The sequence below is a fragment of the Aquarana catesbeiana genome, linkage group LG03, assembly GCF_042186555.1.
Source record: "Aquarana catesbeiana isolate 2022-GZ linkage group LG03, ASM4218655v1, whole genome shotgun sequence".
In the NCBI taxonomy this organism is placed as follows: Eukaryota; Metazoa; Chordata; class Amphibia; order Anura; family Ranidae; genus Aquarana; species Aquarana catesbeiana.
This window is the reverse complement of record NC_133326.1, coordinates 377,748,472-377,768,604: the sequence shown is the minus strand read 5'-3', so window position 1 is coordinate 377,768,604 and position 20,133 is coordinate 377,748,472. Positions and strand designations below refer to the sequence as shown.

Sequence of the window (20,133 nt, the reverse complement as noted above, 5' to 3'; positions counted from 1 at the left end):
CTGTGTATTACAGTATTGACTAACAGATGTTGGGAAGTGGGGGCATGGTGCTTGCAAGGAGGCTGATATCCCAGGCTGGCAGATGGCGAAGGGTTTGGAGGAAGGCAGATATGTTGAGTTTTTCTAACCAGTAACCCTAGTCATCTAATGTAATGCCTTTTTGTAAGGTTGTCTGCTACATGTATTGATATTTGTGACACCAGTGCACATATTTATGTAACAGGTTCGAAGATGAGCTATTAACAAGTAGGTAGGATTGTGCATACTTTTTATCTGTAGCCAGTTAAGGGCCTATTCACACCTATTGCGGTGCAGGAATGCATGTTGAAGCATGGATTTTCCCGCATAACACAAGTACACGCTGCCAAATGCAGACACGCGTGGGTGCCATTAATTCATAATGACATCCCCATGCATTTTGCAAATGATGGGGCGTATGCTGCCATCAAAATGCATAGTACCGCAGTATTTTAAAAGGCATGACCTGTTGTACTTTTGTTCTTTCCTGTGTATTTGGAAGCCTACTGAAATGACTAGGCTGTCAAAAACGCGCTGGGTACGTACATAAATGCGCATGCATTTGCACATGTGATGTTAACTGCCCCTTAATCTCATAATTACTGTTTTTAACACATGCCCAGTGTAAGCTGCTGAGAATTGACCTTTAGTTGCCATGCTATTTATGCAGTGTTAAGCACACACCAATCCTTTTTGGCCATTTACATGTGAAAATTACCTGGTCCTGCAGGTTTCGCTGTTAATAACATTTTAAACGTATTTGGTGTCATCTAGCAAACATATTAAAAATAGATCTGGAGCATCTGCAAGTAGAGATTTGTCTTTGGATGAAATATTAAATGCTATGTGTAATGCAGGGTACTGAAATAAATTGTATAACTGTTAACTATTTAACCCTCTTCCTCAGGGAAAGATGGTCATGCAGGATAAACTTGAGAAGGAGCGAATTGATGCCAAAAATGCAGTTGAAGAATATGTATATGAAATGAGGGACAAGCTGTGTGGCATTTATGAGAAATTTGTCAATGAAGATGTAAGTGGTGCTCCATTCACCTTTTATTTGATTCTGGGATTTTCACTCCCCTTAAAATGTTAAACCACACTTCTTATTTAGTAATAATTCTTTAATTGCTTCCGCTTGGCCACTGTACATGCATGGCCGGCCAGGACAAGCGTCGTTCTGGGAGGACGTATGGGTATGTTCTCTCAGAAGCACACCTTGTGCACGCCCCCAAGGGGGTGTGCAACGAATGAATCTGTAAATACTGTGTCCGATCACCAATCGGTGTACGGGGCTGCTGTGCTTTGCCCTGGTACCATGTGGTGGCTGTAACAAATTACAGCCATCGCATGTCCAGTAGTAAACAATTACTGTCATTTATGATGCCGTTGCTTACTACTGTAATCTCTGTACTTGGCCGTAGTGATCACATGGTACAGGGCCAATTACAGCAGCTCTGTAGAATGTAATAGTTGTGACCTATCACACAGTAGTAAACAATGGCACTAGGAATAGATGCCAAACACAATCAGTGTTAAAAAAAAGTAGTACAGCGTCACTATGGAACGTATGTAAAAAAAAATAAAAACTAAATTAAAATTATTTTACGGTCATCAGACAAGTCCAGTATCATGGTGACATCGTACTGCTGTGGTGGTGATCATGTACAATGGCTGGCTGCTTTGAATGTAATCAATGTCGCAAAAGTTATAAAAGTAACGTGTAAAAACACAATCTCTGTCAGTCTGTCATTCATTTCTTTTCGTAACACTCTAATTATGTTATAATAGACACCGTTCCATTCCAACTTTGCTTATAAAAGTTTGTTCGTGGTTTAGTGATGGATAAATGCATAATCGTGTCTGGAATGTTGAAAGAGAAACTGTTAAATAGGAAGCAAAAGTACAAAGAAGATTACAATCGCATCGATCTGATTTGCTCTCGAAAGCAGGCACATCCTTCACATTAAATATACATATGTAAAAATAAGTTCTTCACCACAAAAATTATGACATCTTTTCAGGTGTGCCGTGAAAATTTTTATCTTTTTGGTGCGCCGCAAGACAAAGTTTGAGAAACACTGATCTTGGCTGTGATAGTCTCACTCACACATACAGTTGTGCTCCTAAGTTTACATGACCTGGCAGAATTTGATTTCTTGGCCATTTTTCAGAGAATATGAATGATAACCCTAATCTTTTCTTTCACTCGTGGTTAATGTTTGGCTGAAGCCATTTATTATCGATCATCTGTGTTTACTCTCTTTAAATCATAATTGCAACAGAAACTACCCAAATGACCCTGATCAAAAGTTTATATACCCTGGAGATTTTAGCCTGACAACATGCACACAAGTTGACACAAAGGGGTTTGAATGGCCATTAAAGGTAACCATCCTCACCTGTGATCTGTTTGCTTGTAATTAGTGTGTGTGTATATAAAAAAGGTCAGTGAGTATCTGGACTCCTGACAGACCTTTGCATATTTCATTCAGTGTTGCACTGACGTTTCTGAAATCTGAGTCATGGGGGAAAGCAAAAGAATTGTCAAAGGATCTGCAGGAAAAGGTAGTTGAACTGTATAATACAGGAAATGGGTATAAAAAGATATCCAAGGAATTGAGAATGCCATTCAGCAGTGTTCAGACTCTAATCAAAATTAAGCTTTTGGACTTCCAGTTCCGGCGCCGCATGGTGAGGAGGTAAGCAGAGCAAGCTCCCGCTGCACACCTCTCCAAAATCAGCCTGCTAACCACCTTGGCCCCCCCCCCATCTCCAGTACCGGATGTGACCCTCATGGATCGGTTTGTGGAGCGCTCCCACAACCGAACCCCCTCTGATAATATGCAGCCTCCAGCTGAAACAGCGGCAGCCTCAGCTAAGATGGCGCCCGCTCCCAGCCCCACAGAGACGCTGCAGTTTCACACAGGCACAACGGGCGATCACACATCCCCTACAGACATAGCCCAGGCGGTAGTGGCCCTCCTGACACCCACTCTGTCAGCCACAATGGATGCTGCAGCCCAGAAAGCAATGGAACAGCTGCATATGGAGCTCCAGGGACGCATCTCACATACGATGGAACGAATCTCCTCACTGGAGGATGACCCCACCGCTCATGCTGCTATGCTTGCACGCCTCACACACTCCAACAGAGAACTCTGGGATAAATTAGATGATTTGGAGAATCGTTCGCAAAGAAATAATCTCAGGATTATCGGATTACCAGAATCATTCTCTAACGTGCAACTCACGGACTTATGTACCCACACTATCCCTGAACAGCTGGGCCTCCGCACGCCATGCACCATCAAGCGTGCTCACCGCATAGGCCAACACGCTGAACACCGCACTAAGCCCAGAGCAGTCATTGTCAGGTACCTAAACTACGCTGACAAGAACGCCATCTTGCAGAAATTCCGCAGCAAGCGAGCCCTCTCTATTGACGGCACAGACCTGCTACTATTCGCTGATTACTCCGTGGAGGTGATGAAACAGCGCAAAGCATTCTCATCCGTCTGCTCCACTTTATTCAATAACCATGTCAAATTCACCTTGGCCTACCCAGCTGTTCTCCATGTCATATCTTCTACGGGTGAACGTCATACTTTTTCATCCCCAGCTGAAGTGGAACGCTACATCAACCACCCCACAGACATGGATACGACACACGACAACTCCGCGGACAACTCTCCCTCCAGAGGCGTCAAAAATTCCTGGATCCCACGCCAGAACCAAACCAGCCCTGAAAACCCCCCGTACAAACTCAGTCGCTCCGCCAAACTAACTCATCGCTCAGAAGCTCGCTGAAGCAGACAGGATGACTTCTGCACTCCTAGACTTAACTGGGGACTGATAACTTAACTTACTACTTAATTGGTATTTTTCTTTGCTCTGTTATAAATAATACGTCCTATATTCTACTTGTTGCAATTATACGCTGACTTCGCTGCACTTAGTTTATTTAGCTCAAGGTGTAGCCACATCAATCCCAGCTGCTCCTTTTTTTTCTCCTGTGGGCTTGAACGCTTCACCTTGACCAAACGCCCCTGGTCAGGCTGCTCACGCCCGCTAACAACGGGTCTCCCCATCCCTCCTCTCTCCTCTTCACCTCTCCCCTACCTATGATAGTTGTCTTGCTAACCCCCTTCCCCTCCCCCCTCCCCCCCCGAGGTTTCAATTCTACCCCCGAGAGAGGAAGGAGCGCTTAGCGGGAGCTCTGCGTGGGTATAGGTCCCCATGTGGAAAAAGGTGAAGTCAGTATTGCCTACTGGGTGGCGTTTCCACCTGGCTTTGTTGTTTTTGATTTGTTGCTTTTTTTATTTTATTTTGTTCTCTTGAGTTTTTTTTTACCTGTTTACCCTCGGAAGCTCTCCGACATATGTACCTCTAACTATGTTAGTGAATTAACTGTCATGGGCTTAGCTGTCATATTTATGTTTACTCAAACCCCTATACAATGCTCTCCATACTGACAGGGATCACCTAAAAGTCATTTCCTGGAACGTTAAGGGGCTTTGTTCTCCCAACAAATGTATGCAAATCCTTAGACATCTAAAACTCGTCCGTGCTGATATAGTCCTCCTCCAGGAGACCCACCTTTCCGCTGATGACTTCCCACGTCTGCGTAAGCTATGGGTTGGAGATGTGTATGGTTCCCCTGCGGTAGGCTGTAAAGCCGGGGTGACTATTCTGCTACATAAAAATCTGAGGCACACGATTCACGATATCCAGGCTGACTCGACTGGCCGCAAGGTGACGCTGCGTCTTTCCTTAGCATCTAGAGACATAGCTATTACCAACATTTATGCCCCTAACTTTCCTGATAGTAGTTTCTTTCAAAACATGATGTCTTGGATAATGGCCGCTCCTGAGGTTCTCCACCTGGTCGGAGGGGACTTCAACTCTGTCATGCATCCATCAGAAGATCGTGCAGGTCATATACCCCAGCGAACACGAAACCCCATCTCTTTGACTGATAACACGACGCTGCTTGCTCAGACCATTTCATCTATCAATTTTATAGACTTCTGGCGCCTAACACACCCGACTGACCGTGATTTTACTTTTTTTTTTTTTTTTCACCCCCCACAATTCTTTTTCGCGAATAGATTATTTTTTTGCATCTCCAGCCTTGCTGTCAACAAGCCAAATGGGGATCGGTGATGCAGTGATCTCAGATCACAGTCCCGTTATTTGACCAACCGCAAACCGTCAGCGCCCTCACTCACTTGGCGATTCCCCTCATACCTAGCCAAAAACGAGGATTTTAAACACATGCTCCATGTCTCTTGGGAGGACTATACCGCTACTAATGGCGCGCACCTCACTGACCCAAACCTTTTTTGGGAGGCGGGTAAAGCCTTCCTTAGAGGAAAGATTATCTCCTACACAGCACAATTTAAAAAACACTCATGACAACAATATGTACAGGCTAGTGAGAAGTTACGAGCCGCGCACTCTACTCTCACACGTGCTCGCACCATGGATAACATTAAAGCCTGACAACTTGCCAAACGAAACTTTGATCTATGGGCTGAACAACAAGAAGCAGCTAAAACTTCATACTTTACGCTTCGTTTGCACAGATTTGTTAACAAGGCGGGCAAACTTCTGTCCCGACTGTGCACGGGCTCTAAACGGCCTACTTATATCTCCGCTTTAAAAAACTACTTACTGATTATTATACATCCCTCTACTCTGAGGACCCGATCGATCAAGCTATGGCGGAGTCTGTTATCCAGGGTGCGACTACCTCAACTTACCACCACTCACTTACAGTCCCTTAATGCTCCCATTACAATAGAAGATATCCAAGCGACGGTGAAATCTCTATCTTCCTCGAAGGCCCCATGCCCTGACGGCTATACGGATGAGTTTTACAAACTGACTAGTGATTTCATTCCTGACACTTTGAAACATGTATTTTCCGCCATATGGGAAAGGGGCCCGTACCTTCCCACTGGAACCCAAGCACACATTAAACTCCTTTCCAAAAAAGGAAAAGACCCATTACACTCAGGCTCATACAGACCAATCTTGATAAATATGGACGTACAAATTCTTTCTAAAATAGTCGCCTCTCGTCTAGCTACTCTACTCCCCTCTTTACTTCATCCAGTTCAGTCGGGCTTTGTCTCGGGACGATCAGCGACCTTGAACATCCGCAAAGTCTTGATGGCATTAGAGTATGCCAAACTACACCCGGAGCGAGACACTGCTATTATATCACTTGACGCCAAAAAGGCTTTCGATAATATTAGTTTTAATTGGCTATTTAGGGTAATGACGGCATTGGGCTTTTTGGGTCCGATTGTACACTTCTTACACCAGATGTATTCATCCCCTACGGCCCGCTTAGTTACTCCGGACCTTATCTCCGAAACCATACCTCTTACTAAGGGTACTAGGCAGGGCTGTCCCCTCTCCCCCTTACTCTTCAACCTAGCAATTGAATCATTGTCCAGAATCCTTAACTCACCTGCAGGTATCAGCGGTATTAACATAGGCGACCAAACTGTTCGTTCAGCACTATTTGCAGATGATATTCTGCTTTTCTCATCTAACCCCCTATCAGATTTCGATATGTTGCGTGACCTGTTTGCGACCTTTCGACTCCGCTCCGGATTTAGGATTAATTTTGACAAAAGTGAAGTACTAGCACTAAATTCCCGATTGTCTACTAAATGGCAATTATCCTCGCCATTCACTCTAGCCACCCGCTATATTACATACTTGGGGATACATATAGGTCGAGAACAGTCTTCCTTGTACACTCTTAATTACCCACCTTTTAATAATAAAAATTGTAAAGGAGTTGGAAGCTTGGGCGACCCTCCCCCTCTCACTCTTTGGGAGATGTCATCTATTTAAAATGGTGTCCTTTGCACGGCTACTTTTATCAGATGCAGACTATTCCACTTTTACTGAAACACTCAGATGTGCAGAAGATACACAAGGCTGTGAATGCCTTCCTATGGGCTAACAAAAAGCCGCGTATAGCTCTCTAAAAGCTCTGTCTCCCTACGTTTACGTTATTTATAACATCTCTTGCCTTCTTAGACAGGGTCTAGATTGGTTGTCGGGTAAGTCCCGATACTCAAATCATAGGCTTGAGGGAGCCTTAGTGTCCCTGTACACCCTTTCTACCGTCCTCCAATATAAAAGCTTTACCCATTCATCTTAAATCTAATGTCCTCATTAGAGACACGGTGATTGCCTGGAGGGAGGTGCGGAGATTGCTAGGGCTACCCTCAAGTATATCTAACTATTTAACCATTCAGGGAAACCCTATGTTTCTTCCCTCCATTATCCATCCAGCTTTTAACCTCTGGAGCACACGAGGTCTCACTGCTATTACTCCTTTTATATGGTGATAAACCGGGACAATTCAGATCATACCAGGATATCTCACGAGAATACTCACTACCACCATCTCATGCTTTTCACCATCATCAGCTACTCAGCTACCTGCGAGCTTGCCATGGTCCTCACAAAGATCCTCTGCAAAAATCCTACTTGGATGTTGTGCTTCAGAATGATGATTATTCCATTTCCAGCCTCTACTCCCACCTTATTGATCATCAAGCGGATAAATATCATCTTACCCCTTTCCGGAAGTGGTCCTCAATATTCAAGGACACAGAACTGCCAGAAAAGGTCCTACAAAGCTATCGACACATCCACAAACTCGTCGTGTCAGAAACCCACTTCAAAATCATTCACAGGGCATACTACCCCTTCAGCAATTCGGAACCTGCCCAAGCTCACCGCCCTTGGTGCTTTTTCTCCCGCCCTAACTTATTGCATCGCCTATGGGAATGCCCCGCAATCTCCACTTTCTGGGACTCGGTGCTTAAATATATATTCAAAGTAAACAATACACAGCTGATTAAAGATCCGCTCTTATGCCTATTTGGCTGCGATCCACCAGCCTCCCCATGAACACCGCTGAGATCACCAACTCTCACACAGTGGACTCATATATGCCTATTGGCAGCCCGCAGAACGATCAAGTCCCACTGGATCAAACCATCTCCACCCTCCTTGCAAGCCGTAAAGCAAACATTACGGTCATTGTTTCATATCGAGAGACTGGACATCATGATGTTGAACTGCCGCTCCCTTACCCGTTTCTTTACCCGATGGAAACACCACTGATGCGTTATCCTACATCATATATCCATTTCGGTACACTGACTGTTACCTGAAACGCGATCTCACCAATACCCTGGGAAAGCTCAAAATAAAGGATCGGCCCAATTCATCTAACCCCCTTTCGCCCAGATCTCCTCACAGGATGACAGCTTTGCAAAATTATTCATTCACCACAAGCCCCTAGTCTGGGAATAAAACCTCTAGTCATTATCGTTATGTGTTTTGTTTATAGACTTGAACTATATATGAAAGTCTCCACTGTAGTACAAATTAGGAAGCTTCCACTCCTCCAGGTTACCTGACACGCAATTTGATATGTATCTTTCATGACGGAATCAGGTCACCATTACTTCATATACAGGTGATTATACTCATATATTCCTTTCCCCCACCCTCTCCCCTTCCCCTTTTACTCATTCCCCCCCTACCCCTTTTTATTACCTTTCCTTTGCATTGAACTGCTACTGTGTTTCGAAATTAATCGATTGTATACTCTTCATTGTCTGTTAACTTCTACTCTGTATCGCAATAATCCAATAAAAATATTACAAAAAAAAAAAAAAGCTTTTTGGCCACAACCATAAACTCTACATTTGGAGAGGAGTCAACTGAAAGGTACACCATTCCTGCTGTGAAACAGAGGTGGATCGCTGATGTTTTGGGAATGTGCGAGCTACAAAGGCACAGGAAATTTGGTCAAAATAGATGGTAAGATGAATGCAGTATGTTATCAAAAAAATGCTGGAGGAACATTTGCATTCATCAACCAGGAAGCTGCGCATGGGACGTACTTGGACATTCCAACATGACAATGTTTCAAAACACAAGACCAAGTCGACCTGTCATTGGCTACAGCAGAATAAAGTGAAGGTTCTAGAGTGGCAATCTCAGTCTCCTGACCTCAATTTCATTGAGCCACTCTGGGGAGATCTCAAACGTGCAGTTCATGCAAGACAGCCCAAGAATTTACAGGAACTGGAGGCTTTTTGCCAAGAGGAATGGACAGCGTTACCATCTGAAAAGATAAAGGGCCTCATTCACAAATACAAAAGACTTCAAGCTGTCATTAAAGGGGGCAATACATGGTATTAAGAACTAGGGTATGTAAACGTTTGATCAGGGTGATTTGGGTAGTTTTATTTTATGATTTAAAATGAGTAAACATGGTCTATTGATTATAAATGGCTTCAGCCAAACACTAACCATGAGTGAAAAAAAGTTTGTGTTGTCATTCATATTCTCTGAAAAATGGCCAAGAAATCATAAATTCTGCCAGGGTATGTAAACTTATGAGCACAACTGTACCCAGGAGGCATAGCAGAATGTGTTTTGGGGTGTAATTAAAAGTATGCTTTTTCTGTGTGTGAGAAATAACTTCTTAAAATGGCAACTTTTTCTACAAAAAAACACAAACAAACATTTTATTTGATTTCTTTATTTTTTGTCACATTTTCTTGGAAAATACAACTTCAAAAAATTCACCATGTCTCTTACTACTTACCTTGGCCTGCCTAATTTCCAAAAGGGGGTAATTTGGGGGATATTTGCACTGTTCTGGCATTTTAGGGCCTCAAGAAATAAAATGGGCAATCAGAACTGATCTATATATACAGTATCTTACAAAAGTGGGTACACCCCTCAAATTTTTGGAAATATTTTATTATATCTTTTCATGTGACAACGCTGAAGAAATGACACTTTGCTACAATGTAAAGTAGTGAGTGTAATAACAGTGTAAATTTGCTGTCCCCTCAAAATAACTCAACCCACAGCCATTAATGTGTAAACCACTGGCAACAAAAGTGAGTACACCCCTAAGTTGAAATGTCCAAATTGGCCCCAATTAGCCATTTTCCCTCCCCGGTTTTATGTGACTCGTTAGTGTTACAAGGTCTCAGGTGGGAATGGGGGGCAGATGTTAAATTTGGTGTTATCGCTCTCTCTCTTACTGGTCACTGGAAGTTCAACATGGCACCTCATGGAAAGAACTCTGAGGATCTGAAAAGAATTGTTTCTCTACATAAAGATGGCCTAGGCTATAAGAAGATTGCCAAGACCCGGAAACAGAGCTGCAGCACGGTGGCCAAGACCATAAAGCGGTTTAACAGGACAGGTTTCACTCAGAACAGGCCTCGCCATGGTCAACCAGAGTAGTTGAGTGCACGTGCAGCGTCATATTGTCTTTGGGAAATAGACGTATGAGTGCTGCCAGCATTGCTGCAGAGGTTGAAGAGGTGTGGGGTCAGCCTGTCAGTGCTCAGACTATACGCTGCACACTGCATCAAATTGGTCTGCATGGCTGTCATCCCAGAAGGAAGCCTCTTCTAAAGATGATGCACAAGAAAGCCTGCTAACCATTTGCTAAAGACAAGCAGACTAAGGACATGGATTACCGAAACCGTGTTCTGTGGTTTGATGAGACCAAGATAAACTTATTTGGTTCAGATGGTGTCAATTGTGTGTGGCGACAACCATCCCAGGAGTACAAAGACAAGTGTCTTGCCTACAGTCAAGCATGGTGGGAGTGTCATGGTCTGGGGATGAATGAGTGCTGCCGGCATTGGGGCGCTACAGTTCATTGGGGGAACCATGAATGCCAACATGTACTGTGACATACTGAAGCAGAGCATGATCCCCCTTCCTTCGGAGCTGGGTTCGCAGGGCAATATTCCAACATAACAACCTCAAACGCACCTGCAAGGCTACCGCTGCCTTGCTAAAGAAGCTGAGGGTGAAGGTGATGGACTGACCAAGCATGTCTCTACACCCATACCCTATTGAGCATCTGTGGAACATCCGCAAACGGAAGGCGGAGGAGCGTAAGGTCTCTAACATCCACCAGCTCTGTGATGTCGTTCAGTGGCAACCTGTGAAGTTCTGGTGAACTCCATGCTAAAGTTAATAAATGCAGTGCTGGAAAATAATGGTGGCCACACACAATATTGACACTTTGGGCCCAATTTGGAAATTTTCACTTAGGGGTGTACTCACTTTTTTGTAGCGGTTTATACATTAACCGCTTCAGCCCCAGAAGATTTTACCCGCTTCCTGACCAGAGCGTTTTTTGCGATTCGGCACTGCGTCGCTTTAACTGACAATTGCGCAGGCGTGCGACGTGGCTCCCAAACAAAATTGCCGTCCTTTTTTTTTTTTTTTTTTTTTTTTTTTTTTTTTTTTCCCCACAAATGGCTTTCTTTTGGTGGTATTTGATCGCCTCTGCGATTTTTATTTTTTGCGCTATAAACAATATAAGAGCGACAATTTTGAAAAAAAACGCATTATTTTTTACATTTTGCTATAATAAATATCCCCCAAAAATATATAAAAAATTTTTTTTCCTCCAGTTTAGGCCGATCGTATTCTTCTACATATTTTTGGTTAAAAAAATCGCAATAAGCGTTGATTGATTGGTTTGCACAAAAGTTATAGCGTTTATTAAATAGGGGATAGTTTTATAGCATTTTTATTAAAAAATTTTTTTTTTACTAGAAATGGCGGCAATCAGCGATTTTATTGTGACTGCGACGTTATGGCGGACATGTTGGACATTTTTGGGACCATTGTCATTTATACAGCGATCAGTGCGATTAAAAATGCATTGATTACTGTGTAAATGACACTGGCAGTGAAGGGGTTAACCACTAGGGGGTGGGGAGGGGTTAAGTGTGTCCTAGGGGAGTGATTTCTAACTGTCAGGGGGATGGGCTGGTGTGTGACGTCACTGATCTCTGCTCTCTATGACGGAGCAGAGATCGAGTGACACTTGTCACTAGGCAGAACAGGGAGATGCTGTTTACAACGGCATCTCCCCATTCGTCCTCTCCGTGAGGCGATCGCAGGTATCCCCGCGGCGATCGAGTCCCATTTGCCCAGCCGTGCCATTCTGCCAACGTGCATCGGCGTGTGCCGGTCGGGAACCGGTTAATGGCTGTGTGGAGTTATTTTGAAGGGACAGCAAATTTACACTGTTATACAAGCTGTACACTCACTACTTTACATTGTAGCAAAGTGTCATTTCTTCAGTGTTGTCACATGAAAAAATATAATAAAATATTTATTTACAAAAATGTGAGGGGTGTACTCACTTTTGTGAGATACTGTATATAGATGGATATCTATCATTTTGTTTTCACACAGATTAAATAATGTACACTGATTTGGGTTATTTTTACCAAAGAAATGTAGCTGAATACATTTTGGCCAAAATATATGAAGAAAGAGATTTATTTGCAAAATTTTACAGATTTTAATTGTGTTGCTGCTTGTGGTATAATTGGATTTCATAAAGACATATACATTTATTTAGGTAATCTTTTCTGACTTCTGTGAACATAATGTTTTAGGACAGAAACAGTTTCATCCTGAAGCTTGAAGATACAGAGAATTGGCTGTATGAAGATGGAGAGGATCAGCCAAAACAAGTGTATATAGACAAGTTAACAGACTTAAAGGTAGGTTAACATTGGATGTGGTTGATTTCTTGACGGTTTCCCTTGTGTAACTCTGTCAAAGCTTATCAAAATTTTTAGCTTCTAGTAATGTTCTTTTGAATCATGTGCATTTAAATTGTGTCTTTTGCCTAGCTTGTGACATATCAAGTCACATTGGATGAATGTAGGTTGAAGGGCGGACTGGCATAGTTTCTTAACTTTTTATAAGGTACCCACTGGGAAGGCCACTCTTGGAGCATCCTAGAACCCCTGTATCTATTCAGTCTATAAATCTTTGGGATAACAGCTGCAGGGACATTGTGGTTTATGGCACTAGAGGGCCATTCTCTTGCCCGAGGTTTCATTTGGGAATGCAGAAGAGAAAAGCACATTATAGCTGCATACACAGAGTTGCAGATACTTTGACAGGAAACTACATCAAGAAGAGACTGTGAGGTGGAGAAAAAAAATTCTAGGGGGACAGGAGGTGGACAGAAATTAGTACCAGATACACTTCTGCATCACTGTGAGGTACTTCAACGATTTTTATTGTATGGCATTAGTAGTAGGTTTGAAAGATATTTTTGCTTGAGAATGACTTAAAACATAAGTATGGCCTTTTTTTTTTTTTTTTTTTTTTTTTTTTTTGTTTTTGATTAACACTTTTAACTATGTGGATGCAGCATCAGACCGATGTTGCATCTGTCCCCAGCCGTCTCTGTGCTGAGAACCAAGCGATCAAACATCGCCGATGGCTCGGTTTTCACAGATCCCCAAGAAGAGAGCTGCTGATTGTCAGTCAGCGTGTCTCTTCTGCTTCTCCACACTCACTGGAGTGCTGAGTTGTGGAGGGGCTGGCAGCAGCCAGCTCAATGGCTCACTGAGACTATCAATCAAGGCAGCTAGCGGATCCAGACTTGGGAAGTCGGGATGACGCGCTGCCTTGACCGATGGCGGTGACGTCAGCGGAGCGCCGACTTCAGACCGCTCTCTGCTGAAAACGGGTCACAGGAGTGCAAAACTAATTGCACTCCTGTGACCCAGAGGAGAAGCCCAGCCTAAAAAGCTCAGGCTGGACTTCCCCTTTTTAATACAGCTTACAAATACTTTAGAGCAAACTCATCCATAAGAGAAATATTGATTTGTCTGTTCTATTTGTACTTTTTTTTTTTTTTTTTTTTTTTTTTTTGGGGACTCTGAAGTCTAATGTCTAAAGTAACGAAGTTATCACTCATCTGTATTAATTGCTTCGGCAAAACTATTCCCCAATGCAATAAAGTGTTTACTGTTTGCTTAATACAGTCGTTGACAAACTCTTGTGCCTTGCACCCAGAGTATTCAGCAAAGTGTTTTCTTTGTACTAGGAGTTATCGTATAAACAAATTTTGATGGAGGACGTTGAAAGAATACAGTTTCAAAATGGTTATAAACGCTGACGTTTTTTATTTATTTAATTTTTATTGCATTTCCTGCCTTCCACTGCGTGTTCATTGCCACCCTCTTCCCTAAACACTTACCTGGGCCCTCTATCGATCCAGAGCTGTGCCTGGCTACAGTTTTTCTCTTCCCTTTCCTGCTCTCACAGGCTGCACTGATGGCATTGGGAGCCATTAGCTCCTGCTGCTGTCAATCAAATTCTGTGAGGAGGGGGCCAAGCCGTGCTGTGTCTTTGGGCGCACATAGCCTATTTTAGGAATATGCCCCCATCGCACATGACTTTCTATGGGGGCACACACAGAAGAGGAGAAAACGGCGCTGGCAGGAGACCCCAGAAGAGGAGGTAAGGGACCGCTCTGGGCAATACCATTGTACAGAGCAGGTAAGTTTAACATCTTTATTCTTAAACGGAGGGTTTACAAACACTTTAAATGTTTTTCATTGCAGCCAAGTAAAAATAAATTGGGATGAGATTAGAAAGTTTTTTGTTTTCATTTCACTTTTCTTCTCTTCAGAACTTGGGCCACCCTATTCAAGCGCGTTACCTAGAGTTTGAAGAAAGACCAAAGGCCTTTGATGAGCTTGGGAAACAAATTCAGCTTTATATGAAAGTTATTCATGCTTTCAAAAACAAGGTATTTTTTTTTTTTTTTTGCCTTTTATCAGATGAATATTAAGTATTCTTTGGAGGCAGCTGGAAAGTGTGCTGCTGCAATAGGATTTTGCCTTGGGAGAACACCAGATATGAGTTAACTGATATCCGTTTCCATGTCTGTCCAGCTTTCTCCTAAGCCCGCTTTAACACTGAGGCGATTTACAGGAGCTATAGCGCTAAAAATAGCGCCTGTAAAGAGCCTCTCCTCAGTGCTTTCACACTGGATCGGTGCACTTGCAGGACGATAAAAAAAAAAAATTCCTGCAAGCAGCATCTTTGCAGCGCTGTAAGAGTGGTGTATACACCTTTCCTAAAGCGCCCCTGCCTATTGAAATCAATGGGTGGGTTTTAACCCTTTTTCGGCTGCTAGCGGGGGTTAAAATATCCCCGCTAGCGGCCGAACAGCGCTGTTAAAAATAGCGACGCTTTACCACCGACACCCCCAACACCTCAGTGTGAAAGCACACTAAAGGAAAAATGTCACTAGAATTACTATTTTTCAACCATATGCAGTATGTGACTTTTGTTTCTGTGCTTTATTCCTTGGCAAGAATATACAACTTTTTAATAACCAAAATCTTGTCTTCAGTCTGTTTTCTTATCCAGTCTTTTTATTGCCTGTAATGAATTAACGCTACAATTGTGTCCATCTGTACCTTCCTTAGGCCCCTTTCATACTGGGGCGGGGGCGGTGTCGGCGGTTAAGCGGCGCTTAACGGCGCTTTACCGTCGGTATTCGGCCGCTAGCGGGGCGGTTTTACCCACTGCTAGCGGCCGAGAAAGGGTTAAAAACCACCGCAAAGCGCCTCTGCAGTTGATTTCAATGGGCGGGAGCGGTGTATACAACCTCTGGATATGACGCTCAGCATGTGCACTCAACTTCTTTGGTTGACCAACAGAAGCCTGTTCTGAGTGGAACCTGTCCTGTTAAACCGCTGTATGGTCCTGGCCACCGTGTTGCAGCTCATTTTCAGGGTCTTGGCAATCTTTTTATAGCCTAGGCCATCTTTATGTAGAGCAAAAATCCTTTTTTTTTTTTTTTTTTTTTTTTTTTGAGTGAGAGTGATAACCAAATTTAACACCCCTGCTCCCCATTCACACCTGAGACCTTGTAACACTAACAAGTCACATGACACCGGGGAGGGAAAATGGCTAGTTGGGCCCAATTTTGGGCATTTTCACTTAGGGCTGTACTCACTTTTGTTGGCAGTGGTTTAGACATGAATGGCTGTGTGTTGAGTTATTTTGAGGGGACAGCTAATTTACACTGCTACAATGTAAAGTAGTGAGTGTACAGCTTGTATAACAAAGTGTTATTTCTTCAGTGTTGTCACATGAAAAGATATAATAAAATATTTACAAAAATGAGAGGGGTGTACTCAGCTTTGTGACTGTATGTAAGCGAAGTTGCTTTAGTGCATTGACAGAGTTATGGACTTGTAGTGCCAATTTAAAGTCATGGGGGTGTGACAAAGGAAACTGCATTAATGAACCAGGCAGTGTCACCTGTTTGGCTGTGCAGGGTGGTAAGTTCGTACATCTAAAGATTTCCTCTAAGGCCTACTTTCACACTGAGGCGCTTTACAGGCGCTAAAAATAGTGCCTGTAAAGAGCCTCTCCTATCTCTCCAGTGTGAAAACCCGAGTGCTTTCACACTGGAGCAGTGCGCTTGCAGGATGCTAAACTCATGCAAGCAACATCTTTGCAGCGCTGTAGGAGTGGTGTATACACCGCTGCTAAAGCGCACCTGCCCATTGAAATCAATTGGGCAGCACCGGCAAACCACCGCTGCAGCGGTGCTTTGCGGGTGGTTTTAACCCTTTTACGGCTGCTAGCGGGGTTAAAGCTCCCCACTAGCGGCCGAATAACGCAGCTAAAACACCAAAAATAGTGGCACTTTGACGCTACTGATGCCTCTGTGTGAAAGTATCCTTAGAGGTGTGTGTTTGGTTGTATTTGCACACAGTGTCATCCCTTATGAGAAGTGTTTGCTTTTTATCAGCTCCAGTGAAAAATCCGCCCCAAAAAAACAAGATTTAAAATGACTTTAAATTGGAAAGAACTGGATTAATCTGACTTTTCCATATAGGAAGAGGCATATGACCATCTGGACCCCACTGATGTGGACAAAGTTGAAAAGAGTATAAACGAAGCCATGGAGTGGATGAACAACAAAATGAATCTACAGATGAAGCAGAATCTTACTGCAGATCCTGTAGTTAAAACAAAGGATATTCAAACTAAAACAAAAGTGAGTTCTTTTAATCTTCTTTTTTTTTTTTTTTTTTTTTTTTTCAATCGTGTGTGTGTGTGTGTGTGTGTGTGTGCGTTTTAAAAGGTTCCTACTCCTTAGAGCAGGAGTCAGCAACATTTTTCCACTTAAGGGCCAGATTCAATGTATGTGAATGCACGGAGGGAGCCGCATTCATTTGCTAATAAATGAAGATAATAATCCTAACAGTATAGGTTTACCTCACTTTACGGTGCTTCATTTATACAAAGTCAGTTGACTGGCTGCGGGGGGATACAGAGGTTGCTATGGGAGGGGGATTCGGAGGTGGGGGGCTAATACAGAGGTGGATGGGAGGGGGATTCGGAGGTGGGGGGGGGATACAGAGGTGGTGCTGGATGGGAGGGGGGATTTGGAGGTGTCTGGGGGGGAGAATACGGAGGGGGGATACAGAGGTGGCTGTGGATGGGTGGGAGGGGGATTTGGAGGTGGGGGGGGGAATACAGAGGTTGCTCTGGATGGGAGGGGGGATTCGGAGGTGTCTGGGGGGGAGAATACGGAGGGGGATTCGGAGGTGGGAGGGAGATTCGGAGGTGGCTGAGGATGGGAGGGGGATTTGGAGTTGGCTGGGGGGCGGGACAGAGGTGGCTGTGGACGGGAGCGGGATACAGAGGTGGGGGGGGGGGATACAGAGGTGGCACTGGATGGGAGGGGGATTCAGAGGTGGCTGGGGGGAGAGTATGGAGGTGGCTGTGGACGAGAGGGGGATTCGCAGGTGGCTGTGGCTGTTGATGGGAGGGGGATTCGATTCAGAGGTGGCTGTTGGGGGGCAATACAAAGGTGGCTGTTGGGTGGGAGAGAGAAATACAGAGGTAGCTGTGGATGGGAGTGGGATACAGAGGTAGCTGTGGATGGAGGCTACAAGAAAATGCTTGCATTTTAATAATGTCATCTGCAAAAGTGTCTGTGTTTTTATAATAAAATTGCAGCTATATACCTCATTAAGAGTACTGCTCACATGACCCTCCGCCTTTCTCTTTGTTTTGCCCATTAATCACGGGCACTGGCAGGCCGGAGATTTAGCGGTGGCGGGCCGGCTTGCCCACCCCTGCCCTAGAGTTTATCTCATTATGTTTGTCACTTTTAGGGATACACGTACATAAAACTACATAGATATATAGATATATTTTTTTTTCTATGAATTTGGGAAATATCTGTATCTGTTGCTCAGAAAAAGCATAACTATGTAGATGGAAGTCTGGTTGCCAGATACATGTACAGTTCACACTTATGACACTTTGTATGGGGGTTGATTCACTAAAACTGGAGAGTGCAACATCTGGTGCAGCTCTGCATTGAAACCAATTGAATCAGCTTCCAGTGTTTTTTTTTTTTTTTTTGTTTTTTTTTTTGAAAAAGCTTAATTGAACACGGTTGTTTAATTGAACAAGTTGAAGTTAGACGCTGATTGGGTACCATGCACAGCTGCACCAGATTTTGCATTCTCCAGTTTTAGTAAATCGGCCCTAAGGTGTCTGTTTATTATACATCCTGCCCACGTGATGTAAAAACAGTAAGAGCATGTCTTTATACCGAAAAAAATGCCTGAAAAAGAGACCAGTGCCACGCAATAATTAGAATACTACAGATTTGTTGGCATTATGTACTAGTACACACCCATACACTATGGTTATCTGGCATACATACTGCATAACCTAGACAGCTTCAGTTTAAATTCTGCATACGGTATGTGAATTTCTGAACCACAGTGCCCAGTCCCCAAATTGTCATTTGGTGACATTCGTCATTTGCAGGGCACTTGGCACAGGTCGTAGCCCAATCATAGGTGCATGTTTAGTTGAGCTATTTAGAGAGATGTAAGAAAAGGATAACCCACCAGCTCCCTTTCCTTATTCAGGAAATCAATGTCTCTGTTTGAAATTTCATATACAGAATTAAATATTTCAATTGTTGTTTTCCAGGAATTGATGAGCACGTGTAACCCCATAGTCTCCAAACCGAAACCCAAGGTGGAGCCCCCGAAAGAGGAGCAGCAAGCAGGAGAGCAGAATGGACCAGTAGAAAATAACACAAATGGCCAAGGGCCACAGGCTACAGAGCAGAGTTCAGATTCAGCTGCCTCTGAGGCAGAAAAAAAGCTCCCAGAGATGGACATTGAATAAATTCCATGATCTATTTCTATTATAAAACAGTATAACAAAGCTTTAAGTTGTTACCTTCATACAGCTCAAAATACCGATCAGAGAAAAGTGATGACTGCAAATTACTTGTAGTTTCTTAGTCCGCCCCTGTATTTCCTGCATTTTCTACACCCTTTAACATATATGTATTGTTTTGGTGTCCATTTCTTTTTTTTAAATGTTGTTACTTTGCAGCAATTCCTCATTGTTGCAGTTTTAGCAATGGCTGTAACTTGCACAATTAACCTAGTAGGCTTTTGTCTGGAGTTAAGCCAGGTCTATAGCTTACTTGAGTAGTATTCAAGGTCTACAAATGTCTAAATTGCTTGGAAAAAGCACTTACCCCAATTATAGCAACATCTTTTGTGTTTCTTAGCAGATTTTGAAGTCTTGATTTGCATCTTTTTCTGTGCACTGCATTTCCGCCCCACTGGCAGCTGGTTATTGGTAAGAAGCTCATCCTTTTTGCATGGAAGCCTGGTTGCTTCATGGGGCTACCAAGAAATAGGAGTGTTAAAACCCAGCACTAGCCACTGTCTTTATTTTTCCTAAAGCGCTGGACTAGCTTTATCCATTGGATATTCTGTTTTCCATACTTTTGTGTAAAGATATAACCTATGTAAGTCTAGAAGCAGTATACTATCCATGATGGAGCGCTAATGAATCCAGTAAGGCAATGGTTAGCTTTCCATCATATCAGAAAATTGAGCTTTTACAGAAGGTCCTTATTTGAAAATTTAAATACCACACAAGGCCAAGAACCCTCCTTTGTAGTACTGTTGAATCTCCAAGAACTCTGTGCATTACCTACCCCATCTTGCCTATAAAAAAGCCTGGAGTCGATTGCTGTGGAACTGGGAGCTAATGTTAATGTTCATCACTTGATGGGTGCAGGTGGACTCATTTGCACCAAGATGCAATGCAGCTTGTATGTCAATCATCCTTCATGTTATTTTAAACATGAGACAATTGTTCAGTATTTGTTTTGTGATATTCATTTCTAGA

General features: G+C 43.2%; 1 protein-coding gene across 1 annotated transcript in view; it reads left to right on the top strand.

Moving 5' to 3' along the window:
• The window catches only part of HSPA4 (heat shock protein family A (Hsp70) member 4), a 94,023-nt gene extending 74,515 nt beyond the window's left edge, over positions 1 to 19,508 (top strand). The window contains exons 15-19 of the mRNA XM_073620654.1: positions 926 to 1,051; positions 12,519 to 12,626; positions 14,558 to 14,677; positions 16,787 to 16,948; positions 18,910 to 19,508. Coding sequence (XP_073476755.1) covers positions 926 to 1,051; positions 12,519 to 12,626; positions 14,558 to 14,677; positions 16,787 to 16,948; positions 18,910 to 19,110 — 717 coding nt within the window. The 3' untranslated portion in view covers positions 19,111 to 19,508. The remainder of the gene's footprint in view (positions 1 to 925; positions 1,052 to 12,518; positions 12,627 to 14,557; positions 14,678 to 16,786; positions 16,949 to 18,909) is intronic.
• The last annotated feature ends 625 nt before the right edge of the window (positions 19,509 to 20,133 follow it).